This window comes from Delphinus delphis, chromosome 3 (assembly GCF_949987515.2).
Source record: "Delphinus delphis chromosome 3, mDelDel1.2, whole genome shotgun sequence".
Classification (NCBI taxonomy): domain Eukaryota; kingdom Metazoa; phylum Chordata; class Mammalia; order Artiodactyla; family Delphinidae; genus Delphinus; species Delphinus delphis.
The window spans coordinates 47353988-47379815 of NC_082685.1; the positions used below are offsets into that span (position 1 = coordinate 47353988).

At 54.6% G+C, this 25828-nt stretch overlaps 2 protein-coding genes across 10 annotated transcripts in view; one reads left to right on the forward strand and one right to left on the reverse strand.

The window, feature by feature from the left end:
- CSF1R (colony stimulating factor 1 receptor) overlaps positions 1-19692 on the forward strand; it is a 30360-nt gene extending 10668 nt beyond the window's left edge. Inside the window, exons 6-21 of the mRNA XM_060008544.1 lie at positions 1508-1694; positions 4048-4163; positions 4315-4435; positions 4531-4718; positions 6411-6526; positions 11823-11949; positions 12065-12169; positions 12651-12761; positions 13447-13609; positions 15624-15715; positions 15805-15902; positions 16582-16704; positions 16784-16895; positions 17520-17619; positions 18515-18623; positions 18719-19692. Of these exons, the coding sequence (XP_059864527.1) occupies positions 1508-1694; positions 4048-4163; positions 4315-4435; positions 4531-4718; positions 6411-6526; positions 11823-11949; positions 12065-12169; positions 12651-12761; positions 13447-13609; positions 15624-15715; positions 15805-15902; positions 16582-16704; positions 16784-16895; positions 17520-17619; positions 18515-18623; positions 18719-18847 (1997 nt within the window). The 3' untranslated portion in view covers positions 18848-19692. The remainder of the gene's footprint in view (positions 1-1507; positions 1695-4047; positions 4164-4314; positions 4436-4530; positions 4719-6410; positions 6527-11822; positions 11950-12064; positions 12170-12650; positions 12762-13446; positions 13610-15623; positions 15716-15804; positions 15903-16581; positions 16705-16783; positions 16896-17519; positions 17620-18514; positions 18624-18718) is intronic.
- Positions 1-25828, reverse strand: part of HMGXB3 (HMG-box containing 3) — an 83322-nt gene that overhangs the window by 5064 nt on the left and 52430 nt on the right. For 8 of the 9 annotated variants that reach the window (XR_009518940.1, XR_009518938.1, XR_009518939.1 and 5 more), the window contains 5 exons: positions 24568-24701; positions 23681-23797; positions 21979-22188; positions 20575-21038; positions 13117-13219 (listed from right to left, as the gene is read on the reverse strand). Coding sequence is in view for 6 of the 9 variants with exons in the window: in XM_060008539.2 (XP_059864522.1) it covers positions 13117-13219; positions 20575-21038; positions 21979-22188; positions 23681-23797; positions 24568-24701 (1028 nt within the window). In the remaining 3 variants the exon portion in view is untranslated. Of the gene's footprint in view, positions 1-13116; positions 13220-19756; positions 21039-21978; positions 22189-23680; positions 23798-24567; positions 24702-25828 lie in introns of those variants that run through there. The other variant, XM_060008543.2, reaches the window with a different exon arrangement.

A 25828-nucleotide genomic window follows, 5' to 3' on the forward strand; every position in this document is an offset into this window, starting at 1 on the left:
ACAACGAATATGGCTACTAATTTATAATAACTGTAAATGGAGTAAAACTTTTAAAAATTGTGAAGCACTCTGTTGTAGACCTGAAACTTATCAAATATTGTACATCAACTATACCTCAATTAAAAAAAAAAAAGCAACAGGAATCCAGAGGAAGGAGAGCTCCCTTTAGCCTGGAGTGGATGGGTGGAGTCTCCCTAATGGGTACAAGTCTTGGAGAATGAGAAGGATCTAAATAGAAGAGAGGAAGAATATGGGGTTCCTGGTGCAGGAAATGACTTGAGCACAACATCCAAGGTTGGAATGACTGTGGTGTGTTCAGGGGACATGAGAACATCGAGATGGGTGGAGAAGTGTGTGTGTGTGTGTGTGTGTGAGAGTGAAGTGGGGACGTGGCTAGATGGGCATAGGGAGACTTGAATGAGAAGAGCCTTGAATGCCAAGCTGAATAGTGGAGGTGATGGGGAATCACAGGGAGCTTTTTGAGCAGGAACAACACAGGGTAGAAGAGTGAATTTTAGATGTCATAGAATTGAGTAAGAAGAGGAGCCCTGAGAGATCATCTGGTCTTTTTGCAAAGCCTTGGGATTTTAAGAGGGTATTAGAGTAGCTTCCATGAGAGGCAAAGAGAGGCTGAATGGATGGGGGTTTTTGCACCTCTCCTTTGCCTACAATTCAATCAGAGCAGCTTGATTTTAATTCATGCATTTACTTAGAAGAAACCAGCCAAGACTCTTTCAGTTATAGGTACTAGAAATCAACTCAAACTGGCCTAATCAAAAGAGGAATTATAGCTAAAACCCCCATGGATATGAGCTTCTGGTATCGTTAGATTTAGGTGTTCAGGTGTGGACAAGAATCTGTTGCTTCCCAACTCTTAGCTCTTTATTTTTCTTGCGGGGCAGCACCAAGTTTGGAAACCCCAGTGGAATGAAAGCTTCTCTTTCCCTCGAGTTCCAACAAAAATCATGGAAATTAGAGTCATGGACTCACATGCCTGGCCCAAAAACCAATCACTGGTCCCAAGGGGACAGATTACCCTGATTGGCTGGCCTGGATCACGTGCCCACTTTAGAGCTGGATAGGGAAGCTGCATTGACTATACTACTACTGAAAAAAGGGGAAATGGGTGAGAGCGTATGGAAAAAAAAACACCTGACTTTTTTTTTTAACTGCTAGAAAAATTTCCATAAAGTTATAACAACATAGATATATTCAATCTCTTCATTACATAAATAAAGATGTAGAGGTGCCAAGGAGGATAGGAATTTGCCCACGTTGTCCCAGGAACTCAGTGAAGAAGAGAAGAGTTTGGAGCCCTGGGGGTGGTGGGAAAAGAGATGAGAGAGGGCAAATCTGGGTTATGGGCGGGGTCTGTGTGCCTGGCACATGGTAGGTGCTCAGGGAGGGCCCAGCTGAAAGACTGGCTCAATGGGTGGATTGCTAAATGAACACACACACTGGGGTATCTTCCCACTAATGCCAGATCTCTGTGCATTCTGCTTTCCAGACAGTGCCTACTTGAACTTGACCTCTGAGCAGAACCTCCTCCAGGAGGTGACCGTGGGTGAGAAGATCGAACTCAAAGTCAAGGTGGAGGCCTACCCAAGCCTGCAAAGTTTTAACTGGACCTATCGGGGACCCTTCCTTGGCCACCAGCCCAAGCTCAATTTTGTAACCAACAAGGGCACATACAGGTATCACCTATTAGCTCGCATCTGCATAGCCCACAGCCAGATGGAGCACTTCAGCCGGGAGTCAGGTCACTTGGGTCCTATCTCAACCTTGCTGCGTGACCTGGAGCGAGTCCTTTCCCGTTTCTAGGTCTCATTTTTCTTGACTATGTAGAACCTCGATATCAGTCATCAGTGTCTGAGATGCAGATCAAATTAGTGTATCCCTCTGTCCTATATCCTTGGAAAATCCAATGTCCTCTTCAAGAATTCTACCATTTCTTGGGGGCGTGCATTCTGATGGCCACCCAAGGTCTCGATCTTATGCCTCCTCTTTTGTGACTAATCCAAATGCAGAAGACACCCCCCCATGATTTCCACTCATAGTCACACTCCTAATAGCAATCACACGACGTATCTGCCACATACACAGGTTTGGGGAATAGAGGGAATTAACATCTCTCAGTCACGGATACATCAGAAGTTCTTTAAAAGCCTGTGGTCATCCACCCCTGGGAATTTCTCACCAGCTGTGCTCTTCTCCACAGGCTCAGAGCTCTTCTTATAGAGTGCCGTGTGACTCTGCATCCTCCCGTCTCTCCACTCCCAGAATCCTGCTTATCCCACATGCACAACATTTTAGAAATCTCTTTGTCTTGTCTCCTGTGGACTCTGTCCTCGGGGTCTTACTTCCTCATCTAAAGTGACCTAACCCCAGGTAGTTTTCTAAACAAGAGAGTTTCTTCCCCAAGGAGGAACACTGATACCAAGTGTAAAAATAATAATTTCTTTACCCTGTTCTATTTGAATGAGAGAGTACAGCTCCATCAAGGACAGCGAATATGTGATGTGCGTGTGATAACTTCCCCTGCCTCACTCGTGACACAGACCCCTAATTGATTTTTTTTTTTTTTTTTTTTTTGTGGTACGTGGGCCTCTCACTGCTGTAGCCTCTCCCGTTGCAGAGCACAGGCTCCAGACATGCAGACTCAGCAGCCATGGCTCATGGGCCTAGCCGCTCCGCGGCATGTGGAATCTTCCCGGACCGGGGCATGAACCCGTGTCCCCTGCATTGGCAGGCGGACTCTCAACCACTGCGCCACCAGGGAAGCCCCCTAATTCATTTTTGAACCCTTTCCTAATTCATTTTTGAACCCATCCTGCCAGATGCAGCCTCAGAGTCCTTCTCAACACAGTCTCTAGGCTATATTTCCATCATAACTGGCTCATGAGAGGAGACCTGTTTGCCATCCCTGGGCTAGATAATCCCTAGACATCTTCCAACTCCCAAATTCTCTGGAGTTCTCTTCCTAGCTCCAGAAGCCCAAACCTCTTTGATTCCTGGATTCTTGTGTTGTCGATCATCAGAATCAACAAGGATGTTCCCTTGTCCTTATCTTCCTCTTCCCAGTTCCCTTCTTGTCCTTTCCGGCCAGGATTTCTAGCTTCCCCTCGTCTAAAGCAGAAGTTCTGAATCTGGAGTCTGCAGACCCCTGGAAGGAGGCTGGTCCATGGATAGGTTTCAGGGGTCTGTAAGCAACAGGGACACTGTGGAAAGGAACCAGGGAGATGCCCTCAAACATAGTAATCTGGGGCCATTCAGCACAGGGTAGATAAGCGTGGGCACCAAACAGCCCACGTGATAGGTGTGATTTTGACTCATGCAAAAAGTTAAATTCTTTCAGTTTAAGGAGGAGATGTTAGTTATCTCAAGGATTGCTCTCTGAATACCATGGGGTTTAGTCTAGTAATGGCTGCAGATATTTTCCAGTAAAGAGACAAGTGCCTACAATGAGTCAGGCACTCTATCAGGCACTCTGAATACATATCCTTAGTCCTTAGGTTGAGTGTGTGGATTAATTACTGTAAGTGTCACCCTTACAGAAAAGGAAGCAAAGGATCAGAGAGGTTAAGTACTTGTCTAAGGTCACACAGCTAGGAAAGGGCAACATTAGGACTTGAGCCTTGTTCTCTGGAGCCCACGGCTACATCCTGCCTCTCTCCCCTCTCAAGGCCCCTCTTGGCAGGGTTGGCGCTTTAGGGATGGAAGCTGCCGTGGGTGCTGGCGTCTTCAGCAAGGATTGTTTAGCCCAGTGATGGTGGTGAAAGTAGGTACATTCACTGGGGCCTGTGATGTGCCTCCCAGTGTTGGCATTTTACAGACATCACGTCTACTAAACCTCAGAACAAAAGCGCTTTACGGATGAAAGAAGCAATTAAGGGAATCGGGTTGGGGGTTTTTGTGTGTCTCAGGGGCACTCAGACTGGGTACTTGAAGGCCTTTGTGCCCCGGACACTTTACCAAAAATAAATCCCTTATAAGGTGGTTGTCTGAGCCCACTGTCCTCACCCCAGATGGCCTGCTCCTCTCACGCAGGTACACCTCCACCCTCACCCTGCTTCGCCTGAAGCCCTTCGAGGCCGGCCACTACTCCTTCCAGGCCAGAAATGCCAGAGGCGAGGAGACCCTGACCTTTGAACTCACCCTTCTATGTGAGTGATGGAGTGGGGCTGGGGACACGGGGTTCCTGAGGCTGCCGGGATGGCTGGGCTGGGGGAGAGAAGACTCAGTGTCGGGTGGTCAAGCCAGGAGGCGGGCCTCTGGGGCTGACTCCTCCCTCCTTTGCCCCTCCCTCTACCTCAGACCCCCCAGAGGTAGAGGTCACGTGGACCCTCATCAACGGCTCTAAAACCCTGCTCTGTGAAGCCTCAGGGTACCCCCAGCCTAATGTGACGTGGGTGCAGTGCAGGGGCCACACGAACAGGTAAGCGGGCTCTGGTTGCCTTCCTCACCTGGGTGCAAGGGCTGGGGCAGGGGCCGGGCACCCTGAAACTCTGAGCCACATTCTGTTCTTCCCAGATGTGATAAGACCCAAGTGCTGGTCCTGGACGACCCGAACTCTGAGGTCCTGAGCCAAAAGCCCTTCCACAAGGTGACCGTCCAGAGCCTGCTGGCCACTGGGACCTTGGAACACAACAGGACGTACGAGTGCAGGGCCTACAACAGCCTGGGGAACAGCTCCCAGGCCTTCGGGCCTGTCTCTGTAGGTGAGCCTTTGACCCGCCTGCTCCAGGCCCAGATGGGAAGGGGGCCCAGGAAACTGCCCCACAGCCCCACCCCTGGGAACCAAGGGCCAGAGTTCCAGTGCCAAGCAGATCCCAGCCATACCGAGTTCTAGCTCTCTGCGTGTGACTCCAGGGCCCCTCCTGACCGAAGCTCTCCTGAAGTGGCGAGATGGGGGAGTCTAGAACCCGTGGGGCTGGAAGTAGTGGGGAGAAGGGCAGAGGGGATGCAGACGTGAGATCCAGAGAGAAAGCAGCCTGAAGCAGCCACCGCCTTATCTGGCCCCTCTCCTCCTATTCCTGCACTTGAACTGACTCATTAGTTCATAACTGTGTATTTGGGACTCACTTCGTGCAGGGAGCAATGCCTCCCCGGAGCTTAGTCTGGTGATGTGAGCAGGCGACAAACGAACAGTCCCCTCACCCCCTCCCCCAATCCCAGGGCCGGCCTTGACGGCCTTCATCCCTCCCAGATTCCCTTCCTGCCAGAGACACAGTCCTATCCATTCAGGGCCACTGTCCAGGGCGGGGGTCACTAACGCAGCTGCATCATCTGTCTAGAGGAAGAGGCATCTTTCTCTGCGTTGCACAAAGGCTGCATGTGGGTTAGTTCTCTGATTCTGAGAGGCCCAAGGCTGCACAGGCCCGCAGAACCCTCAGGCCTCTAAAAAGCAGATTCAGCACCCACTGTGTGCCAGGCCCCGGTGAGGCTCTCTGGGCCCAGAGAGGACAGAGTGGGAGCCTCTGCCTGGCTCACAGGGGGCCCGCAGGTGCCCCAGCTGCTGGCCTTGGAGCAAGTGGGGCTGAGGCCCGATTCCACATGCCGCTGCCTTGGCGGCTCTGTCTTGCAGCTGGTGGTCGTATATTACAAATAATAGAGCCAACATTTTATTGAAGGCTTATACTGTGCCAGGCATCATGCTAAGCCCTTTACAGGCATTATTTCAATGAACTCGCCCACCCCTAGGAGGTTAGTACAGTCCTCCTTCCCCCCTGGGGCATGATGAACCTGAGGCCTAGAGAGAAGCCACAGGTTCACTGTCACACCTCCCAAGTGGCAGAGGTGAGGCTGGGCCTCAGACTCATGCTGCTCATCTGGGCCAGGAGGTGGAAATTATGTCCTTCCAAACACATGAAGGGAACTAGGGCTGTTGATCTGGGAAGAGGAGACCCCGGGTCCATGAACCTGGCTTTCAGACTCCCAGAAGGGCTGTGTGGTCCCAAAGGGCACTCGGGGAAGCTGCAGGGAAATGCTGGGGAGGCAGATTTCAGTCTAACCTCTAGAAGGTCTTTCCATCCGAGCTGGCCGGAGGTGTAGGTGGGAAGTCTCCACACTGGGGGAGTGTGCACGTCATGGCTGAGCCCCAGGCCAGGCTGCTGCAGAGGCTCCTTGCACGGGCAGTGGGTGGGCTGTGTGACCTGAGGGGCTCCGCTGGCCACAGAGGCTGCGAGTCTGGGCAGGGTTTGGAGCTGGTCACGAGCAGTGCTAGAGAGGTGGTCCTCCCTGCCCCCAGCTGGGGGAGGGCCTACGGGCTTCCCGCTGAGAGGACTCCTCGTTCAGTCAGTAAGAATTTAGTGGGCACCTACTGAGTTCCAGGCAACTGGCCTGTTCCAGTGGGGAGCAGGGGGTCTCAAAGGCCCCTTCTGCTGCTCACTCCTCTGCCCCACCCTTTCCAGGAGCCTACACGCAGCCCCTTGACGAGCCCCTCTTCACGCCGGTGCTGGTGGCCTGCATGTCCGTCATGGCCTTGCTGCTGCTGCTACTCCTGTTGCTTTTGTACAAGTACAAGCAGGTGAGCCTGGGCAGGGCTGGGGGGCGGCCAGGCACCCGAGTGAGCCAGACCCTGCGGCAGTGCCCCCAGGCTGTGTGGATCCACCCTTCAGCCCCTGTGAATACGAATTCACCTGTCAGCCAGTCATTGAACCAACAGCTCTTTAATGGGCGCCTGCTGTATGCCAGTGTCAGTGGCTGGGTGAGCCAAGCCTCGGAGCCTCTGAGGTTTTGCCCTCGTAGAAGTCTCTGTCTAGTGAGCTAGACGGTTGCTAATCGAATAGCCACGGAAGTGAGGGCGTGGATCACAGGGAGAGATGCTACGGGGAGAGCCGTGGCCGTTGGGGAGAGCATGAACATGGGAACTTGTCCCAGCTGGGGGCTTCCAGGGACACAGAGAGGGTATCATGGGGCCAGGCCTGTGTCTCTGTCAGGTGGCAAGTAAGTTAGTGGAGGGGAAGGCCTGACCATCATCGTCCTCGTCTTTATTTAATATGATTATTAATCAAGTCTGCCGTTAATTGCACGTTGACGTTTAGTGCACTGCCTGTCGCTCTGAGTGCTCAGTCAGTGATGGTGATTTTAGGGGCATTGTTATGAAGCATGTTACCTACATCCCCTCATTTACTGACCTCAACAACCATGGCATGTGGGTAATATCACTACCCCATTTTACAGAGTTGGAAGCTGAGGTTCTGGGAGGTTGAGACAGTTGCCCTAGTCTACAGCCGGTCAATGGCAGAGGCTGGTTTTTTAAAAGCCATTTTGTTAAAAACCCATGGAATCATCTTATTTTACCCTCAAAACAATCTAGAGGCAGGGACTAGAGCAGTCAGCATTTTACAGTAAGGAAGCAGGCTCAGCAAGGTTGAAGGACCCGCCCAAGAGTCCCAGTTGCCTTGCACCCCAGAGCCTGTGGCCTCCACCACTTAGCCTCACTGCCTCCCTACATAAAAGACTACTTCTGGTGCAGTCAGGCACTGAGAGGGCCAGGCCAGAAGGCTCTGGGAGGCCAGAAGTGGAGGGATCTTTTCCGGCTGGCAGGGAAGGGAGTCTGCTTGGAGGAGGTGGCTTGGCGTGGGTGGGACAGGTCTTGGAGAACAGGGCAGGCAGCCAGGGGGAGATGAGATTCAGGGAAAGGATGTCTCTGGGGGAGAGGGTGCTGTGTACAAAGAGGCAGGTGGGGGGGAAGACCAAGGTGAGTTCCGGAAATACTGATGCCTGGAAGAGGACCCAGGTGGGGACAGGTTGGGGGTCTGAGGGGTTGGACCCCATCCTGTAGGTTCAGCAGGTGTGAACAAGGCAGTGAGGTGAGTTAGGGGTGAATAACCCACCTTGTGGGCTCCTCTGCTGCCTTCTCTTCCCCACACCTGCCTTGTGGGTTTTAGTGTGAGTAGAGGACTTGGAGTAGATAGGTAGGTGGTATGTGGGGGGTGCCCAGTGCTTATGTCAGCACACAGCATGAGGAGGCAGCTCTGAGCGCAGCATCCAGGGCCCCAGGTCAAGTCTTCAGGGATCTGGGTCCTGCTCGGACACTGGTTTGCCATGAGACCATGGCTGGGTGACTGCCCTGTTTGGGCTTCATGCAACCTTGGCGGGTGGACTGCCCGCTCTGGGCCTCATTTTCCCCACCTGTTCATGGTGGGGTGGGTGACCTTTACAGCCTCCTCCCGTGACATGCCAAGAGCCTGATGGTCTAGTTTAAGAGCCAAGGGTTGGGAGTTGTGTGGATCTGGGTCTGAATCTTGGATGGGCCAGACAGCCCTCCAATCCCAAGATGCATGAGCTATCTTGAGTTCACCAGCTAACTTCCTCCTGGGTCCAGGGTGTGTAGCATCCATTCAGAGCCCTGTCCGTGCCCAGCACCCTGCTCAGTCCTCTACACGCCGTCACCTCGGTGAACCTTCAGCACAGTCTGGTGCGGGGGCTGCCATTATCAACACCATTTCACAGATGGAGAGACAGAGGCTTAGAGACACCAATTTTCCTAGAGTCCTAGAGCCTGGCAAGGCGGGATTCAGACCCAGATCCATCCAACTCCGCCCGCCTCCGGGGACAGAACTTCACTCTTTGTTGTGGCCTCCCATTCCTTCTCTGCGCAGCTCTGTTGCAAAGTTCTTCCTTATATGGAGCTGAAAACAGCCTCTCCGTCCCCACAGAGCTGCCTCCTCAGCCCTGCAGAGATTCTAGAGAAGGGCCCAGTTCCCCTCCAGCCCTTTCTGCCTTGGGCCGCCCAGCCCCCTTGGCCAGCCGTGGTTTGGGGACACCTTACGTTCTCTTCACGGGACCATTTTTGGAACATGTACTCCAGTCACCTCTTATCCCATTTAAGAAACTGAACTGGCCCGTGAGCTGACTCAAGGCCAAGAGAAGGAGGGCATCCCAGGGGTCAAGATGACCATGCCCTGCCTCAGGGCTTGTTGTCCAAGTGTCCTCTGCTTTGCTCCACAGGGTTCTGAGTCTTGTCCCTTCACTGGGGACTCAGCCTGGCTTGTCCTCACTACTCAGGCCTGAGGGGAGCGGTGGCCCCACTTGAGGGAAGAGTTGCTTCTGTCTCAGGGCTGACTCATCGCCTTTCTGGCCCCCAGAGAGACCACAAGGGGGGCCAAGGGGGGAGAGAAAAGGGCAGAAGTCAGCAGGCTGGAAGGAGGAAGGACATGGGGAAGAAAGGATGATGGTGATGGGGAGGACAGGAGGAGACGGGGAAGCCACTGGAGAGGCTGGAATTCTGGGGGTTGGAACTGAGCTCTGGGGATTGGGAGGTATGTGGGGGAAGCACAGGAGGGTCCCCAAGATTTCCAGTGGAAACTGTTCAGATCTCCCCCTTCCTGAGACAGAAAACATCCACCCACCCAAAACAGCAGGCCTGGATGGGGAGTTGTGGGGACTTTGATGATTCCATGCCTACCTCGGTCACCAAGGGGAAGTGGCCTGGGCCTGTTGTGAGCATTAAGTGAGATGACGCACGTTGAGTGTGGAGCCCAGCGCCCACTCACAGGAAGTGCTCGGGAGACGCTCACTGATAGCATTATACTCCGAGGCTGCCCATCCTGGCCTCCCCATTAGGGTTCTCCTTCAGAGGAGAGGCCCCTCTGGGTAGAAGCCCCCGGGAGTTACACAGAAGCCCTGTCTAGGGATAGCAGAGGCTGAGAGCTAGTGTCTGCTTTCCAGGAAGAGGGGTGGGGATGCCTGAGGCAGGCGTGGGAGAGCTGCGTCGTCCTCCAGGTATCAGGTCTGGGATTCAGAGAGAGCGCTGAAGTTCCAGCCAGATAGCCAGCTCGCGGTGGGCTGGGGAGGGGCTGACTCAGGCCCAGCTGCGGGGCCAGAGGAAGGAGAAGTGGCAGGGGGGGAAAAACCAGCTGTCACCACAGTGGCTCCTGGAGATGGAAGTGGCCAGGCAAGGTCAAGGAATCCCTCCCGGTTCTGTGTCCATCCTTTGTGTTGGGAAGGCACCCACACACAGGGTTTGAATCCTCTGACACTCCGGAAGTCCTCTTCCTGTCCCGTTTCAGACTATCTGCTGAAACTGTAACATGGATGTCCTTAGGTTCACCGCTAGTCTCTCGTCCTGAATCAGGACCTGGAAATTCTTCCTCATGTCTAACTGCAGTCTTTCCCCCCGAACTACCATCCGGAAGTCCTTCCCTATGGCTATCTGGAGTCTTTTCCCTTAACCTGGTGAGACTTGTCACCCTCCTCCCCAGCACCCACTTTAGCTCCCCCTGCCCGAGTTGGGTGCCCCATGTAGGAGCCCAGCTGCTAAGCACAGCCCAGCTGGTCCCTGTCCCCCACAACTGACCGGAAAGCGAGCTGGACTGCTGACCCGAGGCCTCAGTGTCCTCCACCGCCCCAGCCCAGCTTCCACTTTCCACCTAAACTCTGTCTGCCATCAGCACTTCTCATGGGTACCCCTGGCATGATGCCCCCATGCAGCTGCCACCAGGGGCAGGAAAGAGAGAGGCAGCCGCTCCTCCTCTGCTTATGCTCTGCCGCCAGCTGGCTGGTTGGAACAGCGTGGAGAGCCTGAGGGGAATGCAGGTCCTCCAGACGCCCGCTGTCTTGTACGTGGGGTCTCTCTCTGTTGGTCCTTGAGCAATGTAGAGTCGGATGCATCGCTCGCCTGCATCGAGCCTCAAAGGGTTCCCCTTGCGCTTAGAGAACTCACTTGCTGATTGCAGCCCTCAAGACTTTCCTGCCTCCAGAACCGCCCCCCGCTCCCCTCCAGCCACACGGCACCTTCCAGTCCCTTAGACTCGCCAAGACCTTTCCCACCCCCAGGCCTCCACTCCCTGCACCCGCGAAGTGCTTCCCCTGCTGCTCACGTGGCCAGCTCCCTCTTGCCTCCTCAGGGGCCCTCCCTGACTTGTGTTCAGTTGTCCCCGGCGCTCTCTGTCCTATTACTTTGCTTTCTTATCTCCATAGCGCTATTCGAAAATTTCCTACATATGTATCTGAGTTGATTGTCCGTCTTAGCAACTAGAATGCAAACTCCAGGGGACAGGGACTCTTGTTTTGTCAAACTCTGAATCAACGATGCCTGAAACAAATAGGTACTAGGTGAAATATTTGGATGGGGATAATATTCAGCCTTAAAAAGGCAGGAAATGCTGACATAGGCAACAACATGGATGAACCTTGAAGACATCATGCTAAGTGAGATAAGCCAGTTACAAAGGGACAGATCCTGCATGATTCCAGTTAAATAAGGTACCTGGAACAGTCAGATGCAGGAGATAAGTGGCTGGGGGCTCGGGGGAGAGGGACACAGGGAGTTGTTGTTTAGTGAGTACAGACTTGAAGCTTTTCAAGATGAAAAGAGTCCTGGAGGTTGGTTGCACAACAGTGGGACTGTCTATAACACTACTGAACGGTATACTCAAAACTGGTTGGGATGGTAAATTTTGTTCTTACCACAAGTGAAAATAAAACAAACAAGTAATAACTGGATGGGAGGATGGATGGATGGATGGATGGATCGATCTACAGTTCCACCCTCCCTCCTGGCTCAGGAATTACTACCTTACCAGAGCTGCCAAAACCCTCAGAGGTGGTCCTGTCCAAATCTTTCAATACACAGGTAGGGAAACTGAGGCTTGGAGAATGGACGGTCCCATGGTAAGGCCAAGCCAGGCAGGGACGGGGCTCTCGGTGCCATGGGCATGAGATGACACAGCCCCTCTCACCACGTCGCAGGCCACACCGACCTCCTCCCGTTGTGCGGTGGGACTGCCCAGCCCCTGTCCTCCCGGGTCGGGATGATGTCCAAGACCCACCTGCCAGGCCCAGCTGACCCATGCCTCCTCCCTCTCCCTCTGCAGAAGCCCAAGTACCAGGTGCGCTGGAAGATCATTGAGAGCTACGGGGGCAACAGCTACACCTTCATCGACCCAACCCAGCTGCCCTACAACGAGAAGTGGGAGTTCCCCCGGAACAACCTGCAGTTTGGTGAGCCGGGGTCTCAGCACCCAACACGCCCTCCTGTCACAGGGCCAGCGTGGGTGGCAGGGAGCCTGTGGGCCCTTAGGTGCCCCGGGACCTAAGCAGGCTTTGTGTGTGGCAGGTAAAACCCTTGGAGCAGGTGCCTTTGGGAAGGTGGTGGAGGCCACGGCCTTTGGTCTGGGCAAGGAAGATGCTGTTCTGAAGGTGGCTGTGAAGATGCTGAAGTGTGAGTACAGGAAGCAGCTTTGGGGCAGCGGGTCGGAGGTGGTATCTGCCAAGGGAGGGTCTGTTCTGTCGTCACAAGGGCATCACCCACATTTTCGGCCTGTCAGGGCCTGTGGAACAGAGCCTGGGATCGGGGGTGAGGACTCTCGGCTTCCTTTGTGAGCTCCCGGCTCCCTCGAACTCCTGGGTGTGGAAGGGCTTCTGCCTGAGCCTCGAAGGGGCTCTGGTGCACAGGGGCCATCCTGGCCTATGGCCTGGCCACAGGTTGGTCTCCTGCCACCCCAAATCAGCTCAGTAACAGGCCATCTCTCCTCTCTCTCTCCCCGTAACTCCCATCGTGTGTCCTCACTTCTGCCTCTTTCGGCTTCTGATTGCTTTGGGGCTCTGGGTCCCCTCTGCTTTGCTCCCCTGGGCGCCTGTGTGCATGGCTCTCCGTGTCCTGCCCTTTCTCTGTCTGTGGGACCTGTGGCCCCATCTCGCAGCCACGGCTCACGCTGACGAGAAGGAGGCCCTCATGTCGGAACTGAAGATCATGAGCCACCTGGGCCAGCACGAGAACATAGTCAACCTTCTGGGAGCCTGCACCCACGGAGGTAAGGGGCCCATCGTGGTGGGGCCTCTTGGGTGTCTGAGGGTCCCAGGGCTACCTCACTCCATCTTCCCCGTCCCGTCTCCACAAAGTGAAGGTGGGATCCCTGTCTCAGCAACCCTTGAATTCCGAGGCCAGATGCCTGGGCTGGTCAGAAGCTGCTTATGGATGACAGGCTGTTCTGTGAGATCTGATCAGTGGCTCTCAGACATGGGTGGGCATCAGAGTCACCTGGAAAAGGAGAAAAGAGTGCAGATGCCTGGGCCCTGCTCCAGGGAGTCTGACGCTAGGGGTCTGGAGTGAAGCCCTTCAAATCTACCTTTTAGGAAGCCCCCACTCAAAGAGGCTTGGACACTCACCACAAGGCCCACAGAAGTGCCCCAGGGCCTGTTGGGACTCTCAGTCCGCTCCAGTCTCTTCTCCTCTAGCAGCTTTGACTTGTGTGGAACTGTCACAGATTTCCTTCGAAGAAAGAATTATTCAGCTACGGTTTTTTGGAGGTTCCTCTGCTTTAGACAGTTGGGTCACTGAGGTCACCCAGAAAGCAGGGAGGACTGCTTATAGACAGGCAGGATTAGAACCCGGGGCTCCTGAGTTCCAGTCCAGGTTCTTATTGCCCCCGCCCCATGTTCCTGTCCACATGGGGTGGTGTGCTAGGGGTGCACTGACCCCACTCTTGGCTGCTCTAGGCCCTGTCCTGGTCATCACTGAGTACTGCTGCTATGGTGACCTGCTCAACTTTCTGCGAAGGAAGGCTGAGGCCATGCTGGGACCCAGCCTGAATCCAGGCCAGGACCCCAAGGCAGGCACCGGCTACAAGAACATCCACTTGGAAAAGAAATACATCCGCAGGTAGTATCCTGGTGAAAGACAGGAAGGAGGCCAGGACTGGGAGGTGGGGCCCCCATGTCTGTCCCCGAAGTCAGCTCCGGGTTGGGTGGCTTGCGTGGCCCTCACCTTCCCGTTTGTGCTGTGCGGAGTAGCCACCCATATTATGTGGGCAACTCAGTTTTCCTCCTATTTATTCCCATCATCCAACAAATATTTGAGCCCCTACTATGTTCTGGGAGTATTGAGGGCAAAGATGGGCCGCTCATAGTCTGGTGGAGATGGGCATTAATGAGATCATTATCTTATCATACGTAAAAGATCAACCAAGATCCGTCCGGGGCCCTCGCCAGCGATGGGCAAATCTTGGGGATAATGGCCCTGTTTCTCCCATAGCATGTGCTGTCGGGGGCTGGAGGGCACCCCATTCCACTTTTGAGTAGCCATGCAGAAGTGGGATAGAGTCTTTTGGGCGTTGAACGAGCAGGGGCAAAACAGCATAGCTGTGGCCAGGTCCCTGGTCCACTTGGGCCTCAGCTTCCCCCCCAGCCATCAGGGGTTGAACCCCTCAGGGTCTCTCTGCTCTCTCGTTCTGTAATGCTGTGATTTCTGGAAGCCACCCAGAGGCAGATGGACAGAGCCACATTGGGGAACCAGAGAAATGAAGTGGCCTTTGTGTCACACATGAGTCAAGGGCAGAGGCGGAGCCTGGCTGGATTCTGCTCTGTTGACTCCTTGTCCAGTGCTCACCTGAGCTACACTGATCTCCTGGGAGTCTTGGACTCGGGGCTTGTGAGGCTTCAGGGCCAGGCTGCTGGGTCAGAACAAGGGTATATATACACTGGGCTCCTATCCTACCAATGTCAGCTACCAAACCAGGGGAGGCAAAAGGGGAAGGAGGCCATTTCACTCCACCCAGTGACCTCGAGTATGGGGGCTGGCAGGATTTTCTCTGATTTTCTGACACCCTTTTGAGTGGGTGGCTCACGCTGGGCCTCAGCAGGCTGGAAACTCAGGCCAGAGCAACTCAAAATGAGAACTGAAGTCAAGTATTAGCTTCCATCTTCAAATCTACAGATGGGGAAAGGATTCCGAGTCGGGTGATTTCAAGGGCAAACGGCATGTGAACCAGTCCTACTAATGAGATCCCAGGCTACCTTAATAGAAGTACACTTTCTAGACCAAGGGAGTGGATAGTTTAATGGTCAAACCATAAATAAAGCACTAGGTTGTTTTTCTGGGAACACGAGAGCAAGGACATCGTCAAGGTGCACAGCTGTATCACAGAGGGAGCAGCTGAGAGGTCCTGACTCCTATCTGGTTGGAATATTAGACGCAGTGGTGGCTATTCAATGTGGAGCAGTGCTCCTCAACCTGAACAGCCACCCGAAGCACAGGCTCACAGGCTTCTGAGAGCTGTTAGGAATGTACAATCTCAGGCTGCATTTAAATAAGATTCTCCAGGTGATTCACATGCACATGGGTAAGTTTAAGAGGCACTGCTCTAGACCAGTCCTCAACTCTGGCTACACACGGGAGTTGCCTGGATTAACGTGTAAGTGGGAATGACTGGGTTTTACCACTAGAGTTTCTGAAGTCTTTGGTTCGATGGTCTGAGTATCTGGAACTCCCTGGGTGATTTTAATGTGCAGCCAGAAGGGAGAGCCGTGATGTAGACAAGAGGGCTCAAAGAAGGGGCCCTGGAATATGCTCGAAGCCCTGCTGGGCTGTTCCAGAGAAGAGGGAGATGCTTCTGGAGGGCAGAGCGAGGACCAGGAGGAGGAATAACCCGGGGGCAGATTAACATTAGGAACGGTGGAGAACTTTCTAACAGGCAGAGCTGCCCAAAGAGAGAACAGGTTGTAAGCTCCCTCACTGGATGGCCAAGCAGAGGTCACTGATCAAAGGAGGTGTCAGAAAGGGAAGTTCAAGTTGACCCTGAGGTCCCTTCCTTTCTCTGCTGAGTGGCTGGGAGAGGCCTGAGCTGGGCAGTGCAGTGACAGGCACTGAGCAGCCCGCGGTCCCCTCTCCTATGCAGGGACAGCGGCTTCTCCAGCCAGGGTGTGGACACCTATGTGGAGATGAGGCCCGTCTCCACTTCTTCATCAAATGATTCATTCTCTGAGCAAGGTGCGGAGGAGGTATCAGGGCTGAGGGAGACGAGAGGGGCTGCTTGGGTTGAGGTGGGGAGGCCGCCCTGACACCTCTCCCCACACCAGACCTGGACAAGGAGAATGGGCGGCTGCTGGAGCTGCGTGACCTGCTCCACTTTTCCAGCCAGGTGGCCCAGGGCATGGCATTCCTCGCTTCCAAGAACGTGAGTCAGAAAACAGGTCCCTATGATGTGTGGTCACCCGGGGTGTGGGGGGCGGGCGGGGTGGCAGGGGCAGCCAACACCCCGTGAGGCTGGATGGGTGAGGACAAGGGGGAGAAAAGGGAGTGTGTGAAGGGGGCCGTCCTCCTTACAACACAGGCCTGGGAGTCTAGAGCCTGAATGCTGGCTCTGCCGCTTGCTGTGTGGCTTTGAGCAACTGCTGAACCTCTCTGAGCCTAGGTTTCTACACCTATAGAAACGGGCACAATCGTAGAATGGCATGAAGGTGGAATTGGGTTACAACGTGTGCAGATGTTTAGGGAAGGGCCTGGAACTGCAGGGCCCTGAGGGTGGCAGCTCCTGCTCCTGTTAGGAGCCCCAGGGCTCACTGCTCCTGGGCCCGTGCAGACCATCTAGCTCTGAGGCAGCTCCTGCCACGCAGGGCCAGAGTCATGATGGTTTCTCAATACTGACTGTATGCCCACATTAAATTTTCCTAGACCTGGGTCTTGGTAGAAGGTAGGGACAGGATCCAGGGTACAGGACCAAAACTGATGCCCACTTCCCCGAGGAGGACCCCAAGCCTTCTGGGTGGGGTCCTGGCTGTTCCTCCTGCACCTTGGGCTCAGATAGCGGGGGGGGGGGTGGTGGTCAAGACTAACCCTACAGTGCTTTCCCTCAGTGCATCCACCGGGACGTGGCAGCCAGAAACGTGCTGCTGACCAGTGGCCATGTGGCCAAGATTGGGGACTTTGGTCTGGCTAGGGACATCATGAATGACTCCAACTACATCGTCAAGGGCAACGTGAGTGCTGGGAGGGCTGGGCCAGGCCGGGGAGGGGTGGTGACCCAGGGTGCAAGGTGACTGGGGTCTGCTGTGCCAGGCCCGCCTGCCCGTGAAGTGGATGGCCCCAGAGAGCATCTTCGACTGCGTCTACACAGTTCAGAGTGACGTCTGGTCCTACGGCATCCTCCTCTGGGAGATCTTCTCACTCGGTAAGCCGCTGGCGCAGTGCAGGCTCAGCGTGGGGCTGACTGGTGCTTGGTTACCCATGGTGTCCTACACCTCGTGGAGGATGCTAGTCCAGGACACTTGGTGGTCAGGGCAGAGCAAGGGCTGCTAAGAGTGCAGGGATGGGCGAAGGATCTTAAAACCAAGCGTTGCAGCTCCGGAGTGGGCGGGGCACACCCTCTACCTCGACAGGCACTCCCTCCAGGCGGTGTCCTCACCTGTCTGCTTGTGCAGTTGCTGTTTCCTAGAATGCTGTTTGCCCTCACTCTCTGAAACATGCATGTCTTTGAAGATACAGCTCCCATTTCTGGAGCACTAGGCAGAGGAAGTTGGGCTAAGCCCTTCAATGTACTCCTCTACCAAGCTCTTATTCCAAAGCTTGTGCTGGGATTTTGTGGGTGTGATGAGGCCTGGCTGAAGACTTTCAACGTCCTAGAAGCCTAAGCCGTTTGCAGTGCCCGGCATATAGTAAACGCTTGTTAAGCGGAGCTGCTGTTCTATTATCGCAGTCCAGCTGGGACCCTGCACAGCCAGCCCTGCCAAGATGTGTGGGGGAAGGTGACGGTGAGCACTGAATATGGTCTTTTCCATGATCCTGTCCTTTGCAGGCCTGAACCCCTACCCTGGCATCCTGGTGAACAGCAAGTTCTATAAACTGGTGAAGGACGGATACCAAATGGCCCAGCCCGCGTTTGCCCCAAAGAACATGTAAGTGAAGGACCCCAGGGAGGAAGAATACCCCGGGATTTGTTGGAAGTGGATGGGAAGGTGTGTGGCCTGTCTTTGCCGTCCACAACGTTCCAGGGTCAGGCTTCCACTTGCCCACAGTGGACTAAGACCCCTTTTTATCAACTTCAGGGTTTCCACTGGTTTCCCAGGTAGCACGGGGGACATTCTCAAAGAGGGCTCTCAGCTGGGGCCGGCCCTAAGACGGATGATGAATGTTTAACTCAGACTCTGTTGCTATGACCTCAAGAGGGCTCTCTCTTTCCTTCCCTGTCCTGGAGCTCTGTGGTGGTGGCCAGCCTCTCACTCAGCATAGCCAGCCAGCCGCTGCAGCCTCTTAACTGCCTCACGCCAGCCAGCCCACCCCAGGCTCCTCACTGGCTCCCTGCCCTCACCACAGCCTTCCCCCACACTCGCTGGCCCATCTCACCCACTGCATCTTTCTCCAGCCACTGTCTCTCCACGGCTGCTCCCTCTATGCCACCCAGGTGCTTACTGCCAAGGTGGATGCACTCAGCCAGCTAGCTCCTCAGCCACTTAAGTCCTACCATCAACTGGCCTCTTAAACCTACCTGCAGGCAGCAGGAGTGCCCCTTCTTCATCCTAGGAGCTTGGGCAAAAGAGCGTCTCTGAGCTTTTTTCCTCCTCAGTTACCACGCCCATTTTGACAAAAAGCCCATTTTGACAAAAAGCCCCTTTTCCCGGGGTTACTGGAAAGATTAGATAATGCACACCAAGGGCTTCGCACTGGCCTTGTGCAAAGCTCACTTCTGACTTGGTTTTGGGACCTCTGCGGGGCAGGACCCTGTAGTGTGTGTGCGTGCGTGCACAGACATGATGAGTCCCAGGCCCACAAGTAGCTTCTGTCCTGCCTCAGATACAGCATCATGCAGGCCTGCTGGGCCCTGGAGCCGACCCATAGACCCACCTTCCAGCAAATCTGCTCCCTCCTTCAGGAGCAGGTTCTAGTGGATAGAAGAGAGCAGGTGAGTGGTGCCAGGCTCAGGGTGGGTGGCTGGTTAAAGCTGGGCCTGACTGATCAGTTCTGACCGTCCCCTGACACCCCCCCCCCCCCACCCAGGACTACAGCAACCTGCCAAGCAGCAGCAGTGAGCCGGAGGAGGAGAGCTCCAGCGAGCACCTGGGCTGCTGTGAGCAGGGGGGCGTTGCCCAGCCCCTGCTGCAACCCAACAACTACCAGTTCTGCTGAGGAGGTGGTCACAGGGCTGTACTCTCTCCCCTCCTCCATGGATGGGGCACCAGGGGGAGAACACAGACTGTGCCCTTGGTCATTTCCCTCAACAGCCCAGCCCTGAAACTCGGGAATGTGGGAGCTACAGGAGGTTGGAGAGAACCCCACTCCCAGGGCCTGGGCCATCACTGCCAGTCAGGGGCTGGGGCTCAGTCCCGCCCCCCGCCAGTTCTCAATGCTGTGGCCTCGTGTGTGCTACGCCAACTGGGAAAATACCCAGCTCACTCTTAGCCTGTTCCCGCTTCCTCCCCTCTTTCCCTCCTGTTTCAAGGGAAATGGACTGGTTTTGTGACTGAAGTCCCCAGGAGCTGCCCAAACCTTGAGGCAAAAACAAGGCTCCCTGGCCCTTGGCCGAATGGAAGAACACCTGCTGCGTGGATCAAGGAGAGCAGGCCGGTGCTCAGGGCTGCACTGGTTCAGGCCCTTGGAGCAGGGTGACTCCTCTGTAAGAATCTAATTGTCCCTCTCTGCCCTCTAAGCCTTCTCTCCACGGCCCCACCCACCCTAGGTCTGGTATTGCTGCAAAGAGCCAGGTGGCAGCTAAAGGTTGGGGTGCTCTGTCCGGCCCCGCCCCGCCATTCTGAGCTGGAAGGCAGGGGCCCCGTGTGGCTGGCCACACCAAGCAAGCAGCACACGCTCCAGGTTGACTCATCATAACTAACAAACAGTCACGCTGTGGGATGTCTCTGTCAGCATTAAACTAACAGCATTAACACAGCTGGCCTCTGGTCTTTGTGCCATGCGGATTCCCGGGGACCTCCGTCCATCCTTCCGCGGTGAGTGCCCAACCCCAGCACCTCTGGGGCCCAACCACACTGAGCTGCATACAATGAGGCTGGAATGGACTCTTGTTGCACCCAAACCATATAATTTAATAAACTTTATTCTGGTCGGGGAAGAGGGAGGGGAAAAAAGCCACCTATTCCACTCCTCTCAATAAATTAAATAACACGGCCAATTCCCGTGCCCTAAGCAAACTTTGGGCACTTGAGCCAGTCCTGCTGTTTCCTTACGGCCCAGTCTGCTTACCCTTCACAGAAGGGAGTTTTTCCTACTGCCCCCAGGTTATATCATGCTCACGGGCCACACCCCCTCTGTGACGAGGGTCCAGAGAGGATGCAGGCTGCAGCAGCAGTGACCAGGAAAGGAGGAAGGGGCTCCTCTTCCTCAAAGCTTGGGGCAGGGAGGCTAGGCCTAGAAGAGAGTTGTGGCTCACCCTTTCTCAGCTGCCCCCAGATGTGGGTGCAGAGGGAATGCATTCCTCCTCTGGGAGAAGGACCCCTGGAGCTAATGAAGCCCCCAAGGCCCCGAGTCAAAGGCAACAGGCCGCAGGGGCTGGAAACGGTGTCCCTGGGTGGGAAGGGAAACCTCAGCAGCCTTGGCCCACCCAGGACCTCCACCCCCACCCACAGGCGCCCCTGGGAAGCCAGCAGCTACCTGCCTTCTCTCAGCCTCCCTGCCCCTTTACTGAACATATGGTGCCACCCAAAGAGTGTCCTGGTGCCTGTCCCGACCCCCAGAAGGTTGAGAACCAAGGACCCTGGGCTCCACCGTGCTCAGGAAATGGAAGCTCTTTGGTCAGTCCCAGCATCAGAGGCTGGTCCCCTGGATGGATCTGCCTCGGGCAAGGGCCTTACTATGGCTTGAGAGAGATGGTGCGGTCCCTGCACAAGAGCCCGGCTTACTCTGCAGCTGTGGCCACCTCCTCTTCCTCAGCGTCCTCCTCCGTCTCCGTCTTGATCTGAGCAACCCCGAGGCGGTACAGGGTGTCTCGGATGACCACCTCGCCAGGCTGGCAGCTCTGCACAATGTCATGGATCTGCCGGTTGACAATCTCGCGACTGGTAAGGAAGTCCATGAGGCGGTTGTAGAGGTAATAGTGGGTGGCATTGTCAAAGGCAATGGGCCGCTGGCGGACGCTGTTTGGTTTGCTGTCTGCAAAGGAGGACAGGATGGCTGCGTAGGGCGCCAACTCAGGACACAGGGCCAAGGAGTGGTGCCCAGCACTGGGGTCGCCAGGACTGGGCTGTGTGCCTGCATGGACGATGCGCCGTGTGGCAGTCTTGGTGACCGGGTGCTGGACAGAGTGCTCAGCCTCCGACATATCCACCGTATAATGCTGGTCCAAGAGTTCTGGGCAGGACACGCTCTACAAGGGAGATGATAAGCCACTGTGACGTGAGGGAAGATTAAGGTCCAAGCCGTGGGTGAGCCAGCTCTGTTTAAATCCTACCGTCACCACATAACACGTTTCCCGGGGCAAGTCCCCCTTTCCTCCTCCCCTGTGCCTCCGTTTCCTCATGTGAGAATGGGGACGGTAACAGTGGCCACCTCCCAGAGCAGATGCTGGATTACCTGAGCTAATATTTATATCTGCCTAAGCAATCAGGCTGGGGCTGCAGGGGAACAGGAAGGAAGTGGTTCCCACGGAGGCTCAGATGCCTCACACCAACCTTACAAACCCAGTGAGCCCCATGGACTAAGGCAGAGGCCAGTGAGGACAATGATGGCCCCTTCCTATTACCAGTCCTAACGTCTCTTCTAGCCAAGGGCATGTGCCCGTGCTAAGAACCACAGCCTGATACAGTGCACCAAGACAAAGACCAGGGCTCTGCCATTCATCTGCTGTGTGACACTCGACAGGTCCATTTTCACCTCGGGCCCTTACTTTCCCCTTTTAATTAGAGGAAAGGGGTTGACATGGTCAGCGTTTTCTAAGCCACTGTGTCTCTAGATCACAACACAAGGAGTGCCACACAGCATATTCGGTCAAAGCCAAAACAGGGCTGGTCTGGGCCGTTAGTATGTCAGCATGCACAGTGTCCTCAAAGGTGGCAATTCTCTAGGCTTAACTGCAAGGTGACCCCTTTGACCCCAAGATACCTGGGGTCACCCTGGGCACCCTAAATGACATGCTGTGGCCTCACACACACGCATGGGGTGGGTCAGTAAAAATTTGTGGAGTAAATGCTGGTTCCAGAGCACTGAGACAAAACACACTGGTGGAGAAAAAAGGTGGTGGACGGTTCGCAGAAGGTCTTCCCAACGAACCAGGGGGATGCGTCCCAGTTCCTCAGAAGGGAACTCACCACAGGCGGCTCCGTGGGGCTGGAGAAACAGCCCTGATTCCTCCCCCACATCTGGTTGGTCAGCTCTGGGTAGCAGAGGTCAGCACACAGGGCCACTGGTGTGGCCATGTCGACCACATACACAGGAGGCCAGTGGCGGGAGGAGACGAGCAGATCCACATGGTCGAGGGCACTCTCGCCCCGCACGAGATACTTGGAGCCACACACCACCTGGTGGGGAGATGGAGAACAGCAAAGGGTGAAGCAGCCAAGCTGCTGACAGACTGAGTCAGGTCCACCCGCTTCCTCCCAGGAAGATGGACAATCAGGTTTTATGACTGAGGCCACGCCATCCTGCCAGAGCCCGTGACATTCTGCTTCCCTCCTACTTCTGGCCCTAAATGACGTCGCCAGCTCACTGCAGCCTGGGAGAAGAGCTGGGAGCATCCGAGCCTCCAATGAGGCTGAGAGATCCCCCCCCATCCCCACCCACCAAGGCATCACCTCCAAACCCCACCCTCCCCATCACCCCACCAAACACCAGCTAGTCCAGTGGTTCCCAAGCTGCATGGCACCAGCAGCTAGGAGGAAGTTCCTGGGTCCCACTCCAAATCTACACAATTAGCCACTGAAGGTGGAGTCTAAGCATGTGTATTTTGAGCAGACCCTGATGGTGCTGTCCAGATGAGAACCCCTGATGAAGGTACAGCCTTCCGCAAATCCCCCAAATACCACTCCACTGCTGGGCAGCTGTGTGTCCACTGGAGAATTCTGCCTCTACCTCCCTACCTTCACACCTACCAGTCCTGGCTATCGCCTCCAAGTAATACCACTGGCCCACCACAGCCCCGAGACCTATAGCTCTCACATCCCTGTGTTGTCAAGGGCTTCTCCTGAGATGAACCCCAGTCACATGAACACAAGGCTCTGAGCAGCCTCTGACCTGCCAGGGGTTGTTGAAGGAGTTGACGACCTGACTGTCTTTCGACAGCTAGTCACCCTGCCCCACTCAGTGAAGTGGAGGCTCTGCGAAGCCGTCTTCCCCATTTAGCACTGTTCAGGGGTTTTTCTACCCTGGCATCTTCTTGGATTGGGACGACTGTGTCACACAGGGCACAACCTTCCCAGTGCTATCCTGGCGCCTACCCTGTGCATGCTCTCTACGGGCCTAAGGAGTGATCTTCTTAGAACCCAGATCAGACCATTTCCCATTCAAACCATCCAATGGGCCCCTCTCATCACTCTCAGAAGAAAACCCAAACTGTTACTCTTGCCTCCAAAGCTCTACATGAACTGGCCTCCGGGGACCCCTCCCCGCTCAGGACATAGTGGTCACATCCCTTCCTAAGCTTTACATGGGGCTCTCAGCCTCCTCTGGCTGCCCTACAGACAGCAGGTCCCTCTCCGCTACTTTCTATCTCTGGTCCTTGTCTAGTTCCTACAGAGCTGGTGCCACAAGCCATGGTGACTTTGTCTCTCAATATGAGGTCACCCAGGGAGGAATGACATCTTCGCTGCTCACCTTTGTACCCTCAACAGCTGAGGCAGGGGCCAGCGTACGGTAGGGTGCCTAACACTCACTGGTGGTGACCCACAGGAGCTATTCCACAGCTGCCCAGTGACCTAAGTGCCAGCTCCAGGATGAGCTGGATCAAGCAGATCCTCTGTGTGGGCAGCTGACATGGACAATTGCGTCCTGAGTTCTTCCTCCTTATCCTCCTACCTGATGGGGGCACATCTTGTAGATTTTACCCCCTGTGAGATGAGGTGGGGGCTGTCGAGCTCTGGCTCCATTCTGAACAGATTCGTAGAGGGCCAACAAGGAGAAGCAGAGCTGGTCCTAGAGCACAAGGACAAGATTAAACACAGCAGTGAATGCTAAGCGACCAGGCTTGGTACACAGCACCAAATGCTCACTCAAAGCAAATGGATAAACTGTTAAGGCCAGATTGGGCCTTGGAGCCTCACCAGCCCAATGTCCTTTAGGTACATATGGGGACGCTGAGGCCCTGTAAGCCAGCCAGACTGACCAAGCTGCCAGACTCTGAGGCCTGGGTTCTCTCTATTTTTTTACAGGGCAGGGAAAGTGTCAAGGAGGAGCCAACATTTGAGTCTGAACTTGAAGCATAAGATTTTCAAGAGCACGTTAGTATGAAGGGAAGTACATAATGTATGGATAAAATACACACACCCCTCCACGTCCTTCTCTATGGACGCCATGGCGCTTGTTTTCTAAGAGCCTGGATAGGTGATAACTAGACACTGCAAACTTCATGAGGTTGGTATTTTGGTTATTTCCACTTTGCAAATAAGGAAAATGAGGCTCAGATGTGTAAGGCAGCTTATCCGAGGCCACACACAGTTAGCAGGAGAGCCTGGATTCCTGAACCTGAGTCTGGACCCACTGCCTCAACAGAGGAACTGCCTGGATGGGAAGGCCTTGAGTGCATGTCACAATCTGGCTGCTGGCTATCTCCCAGGCCTCCCTGCCCACCAAAACTCTGTGTCCAACACAAGTGCCCAGTCACGGGTATTCATATCCCTGCCCAGAAAAATGGCCCACCAGTCTGCTCCCAAAGTCCCTACCCGCAGCGCTGCCCTGAGACTCACCCTGGAGTCTTCTGCCCCGAAGGGGATGCCACACTGCCTCAGGAGGCAGTGCAGCTCCTCCTCACTGTAGGAGCCGATCTCCTCAAGCTTGCAGGTGCCCTCCTGGAGTAGCCGTACCAAGGCACCGCCATTGCCTGCAAGAGACGTTGTGCTAATGGGAGGGCGCTACTGCCAGCCACCTGAGGTCCTGCGAAGTCCCTCATGCACGAGGATGGGAACAAGGGGGCCTGGTCCACAGTCGAGCAGGCTTTGCCCTGAGCACTGCCCTGGGGGCTGGGAGAGGGGGACTCAAGGCAGGTCTTAAGCTTCTACAGATACCCGAAGTCTCTGAGAGCCAGCTTTCTGCCTTTGAACATCTAGGGGAGATACCCTGCAGAGCACCCATGCAAAGAACCCTGAAATGGGTCAGCTTTTAACCTTTTAAGTTTTTCCAGAACCATGATCTCAGATTCTTAACACAACTGCAGCAACATGAGGAACAGTAATAGCTCTCATTTTAAAAATGCTCTTTATACACTATGTTCCTGAACCTGATCAACAGAACTATGCAGGGGCCTTACTTATAAAATCAATTTAGCAGATCATATCCAGGATTTTAAAAATGAAATAGAATAGAAAATCAAGCATGTTGCATTTGGTAAGGGAAAGTACTGCTTTATGAAAGTTGTTTTAGTTACAGATATACACAGACGTGTTACTTATATGACCATCACGCTGAGTCATGATGTAGAACCTATTGCTTACTCTGAGTTGCAGTTAAAAAAAAAAGTAGGCCATCACTCTAACTGTATTAGTTCACTTAATCTTCACAACAACCTAGGTGGTGGGTAGCAATGTCATGCCCTCTTTGTAAATGAAGCAACAGAGGCTCGGGGCAATGAAGGGATTTGGTGGAGGTCACATGGTCACTGAGGAGCATAGCTGGGAATCAAACCCAAGTTGTCAGAAACTGACGCCCTCAAAAGAGCTAGCCCAGGGCTTCTCAACGTATAAGCACAGAGCATCTAAAAAACCATGTGAAAGAGCTGTTTAGAAGGCAGACTCCCTGCCTCCCCCTACATCTCTCAGTGAGAATCTTTGGGGCTGGAGCCCTACCATCAGCATTTTTCAGAGGGTTCCCACTGCTCGGTGTAGGGCATCCCAGAAGGCTGACAGTGGGCTATGTGGGTCAGTCCTATACAATGTGGCTGGCAGCTCTTCAACACTCTGCACATGACTTTCATCTCCAGGGGATTTTGTCACAGGTTGTCATTATCTTTCC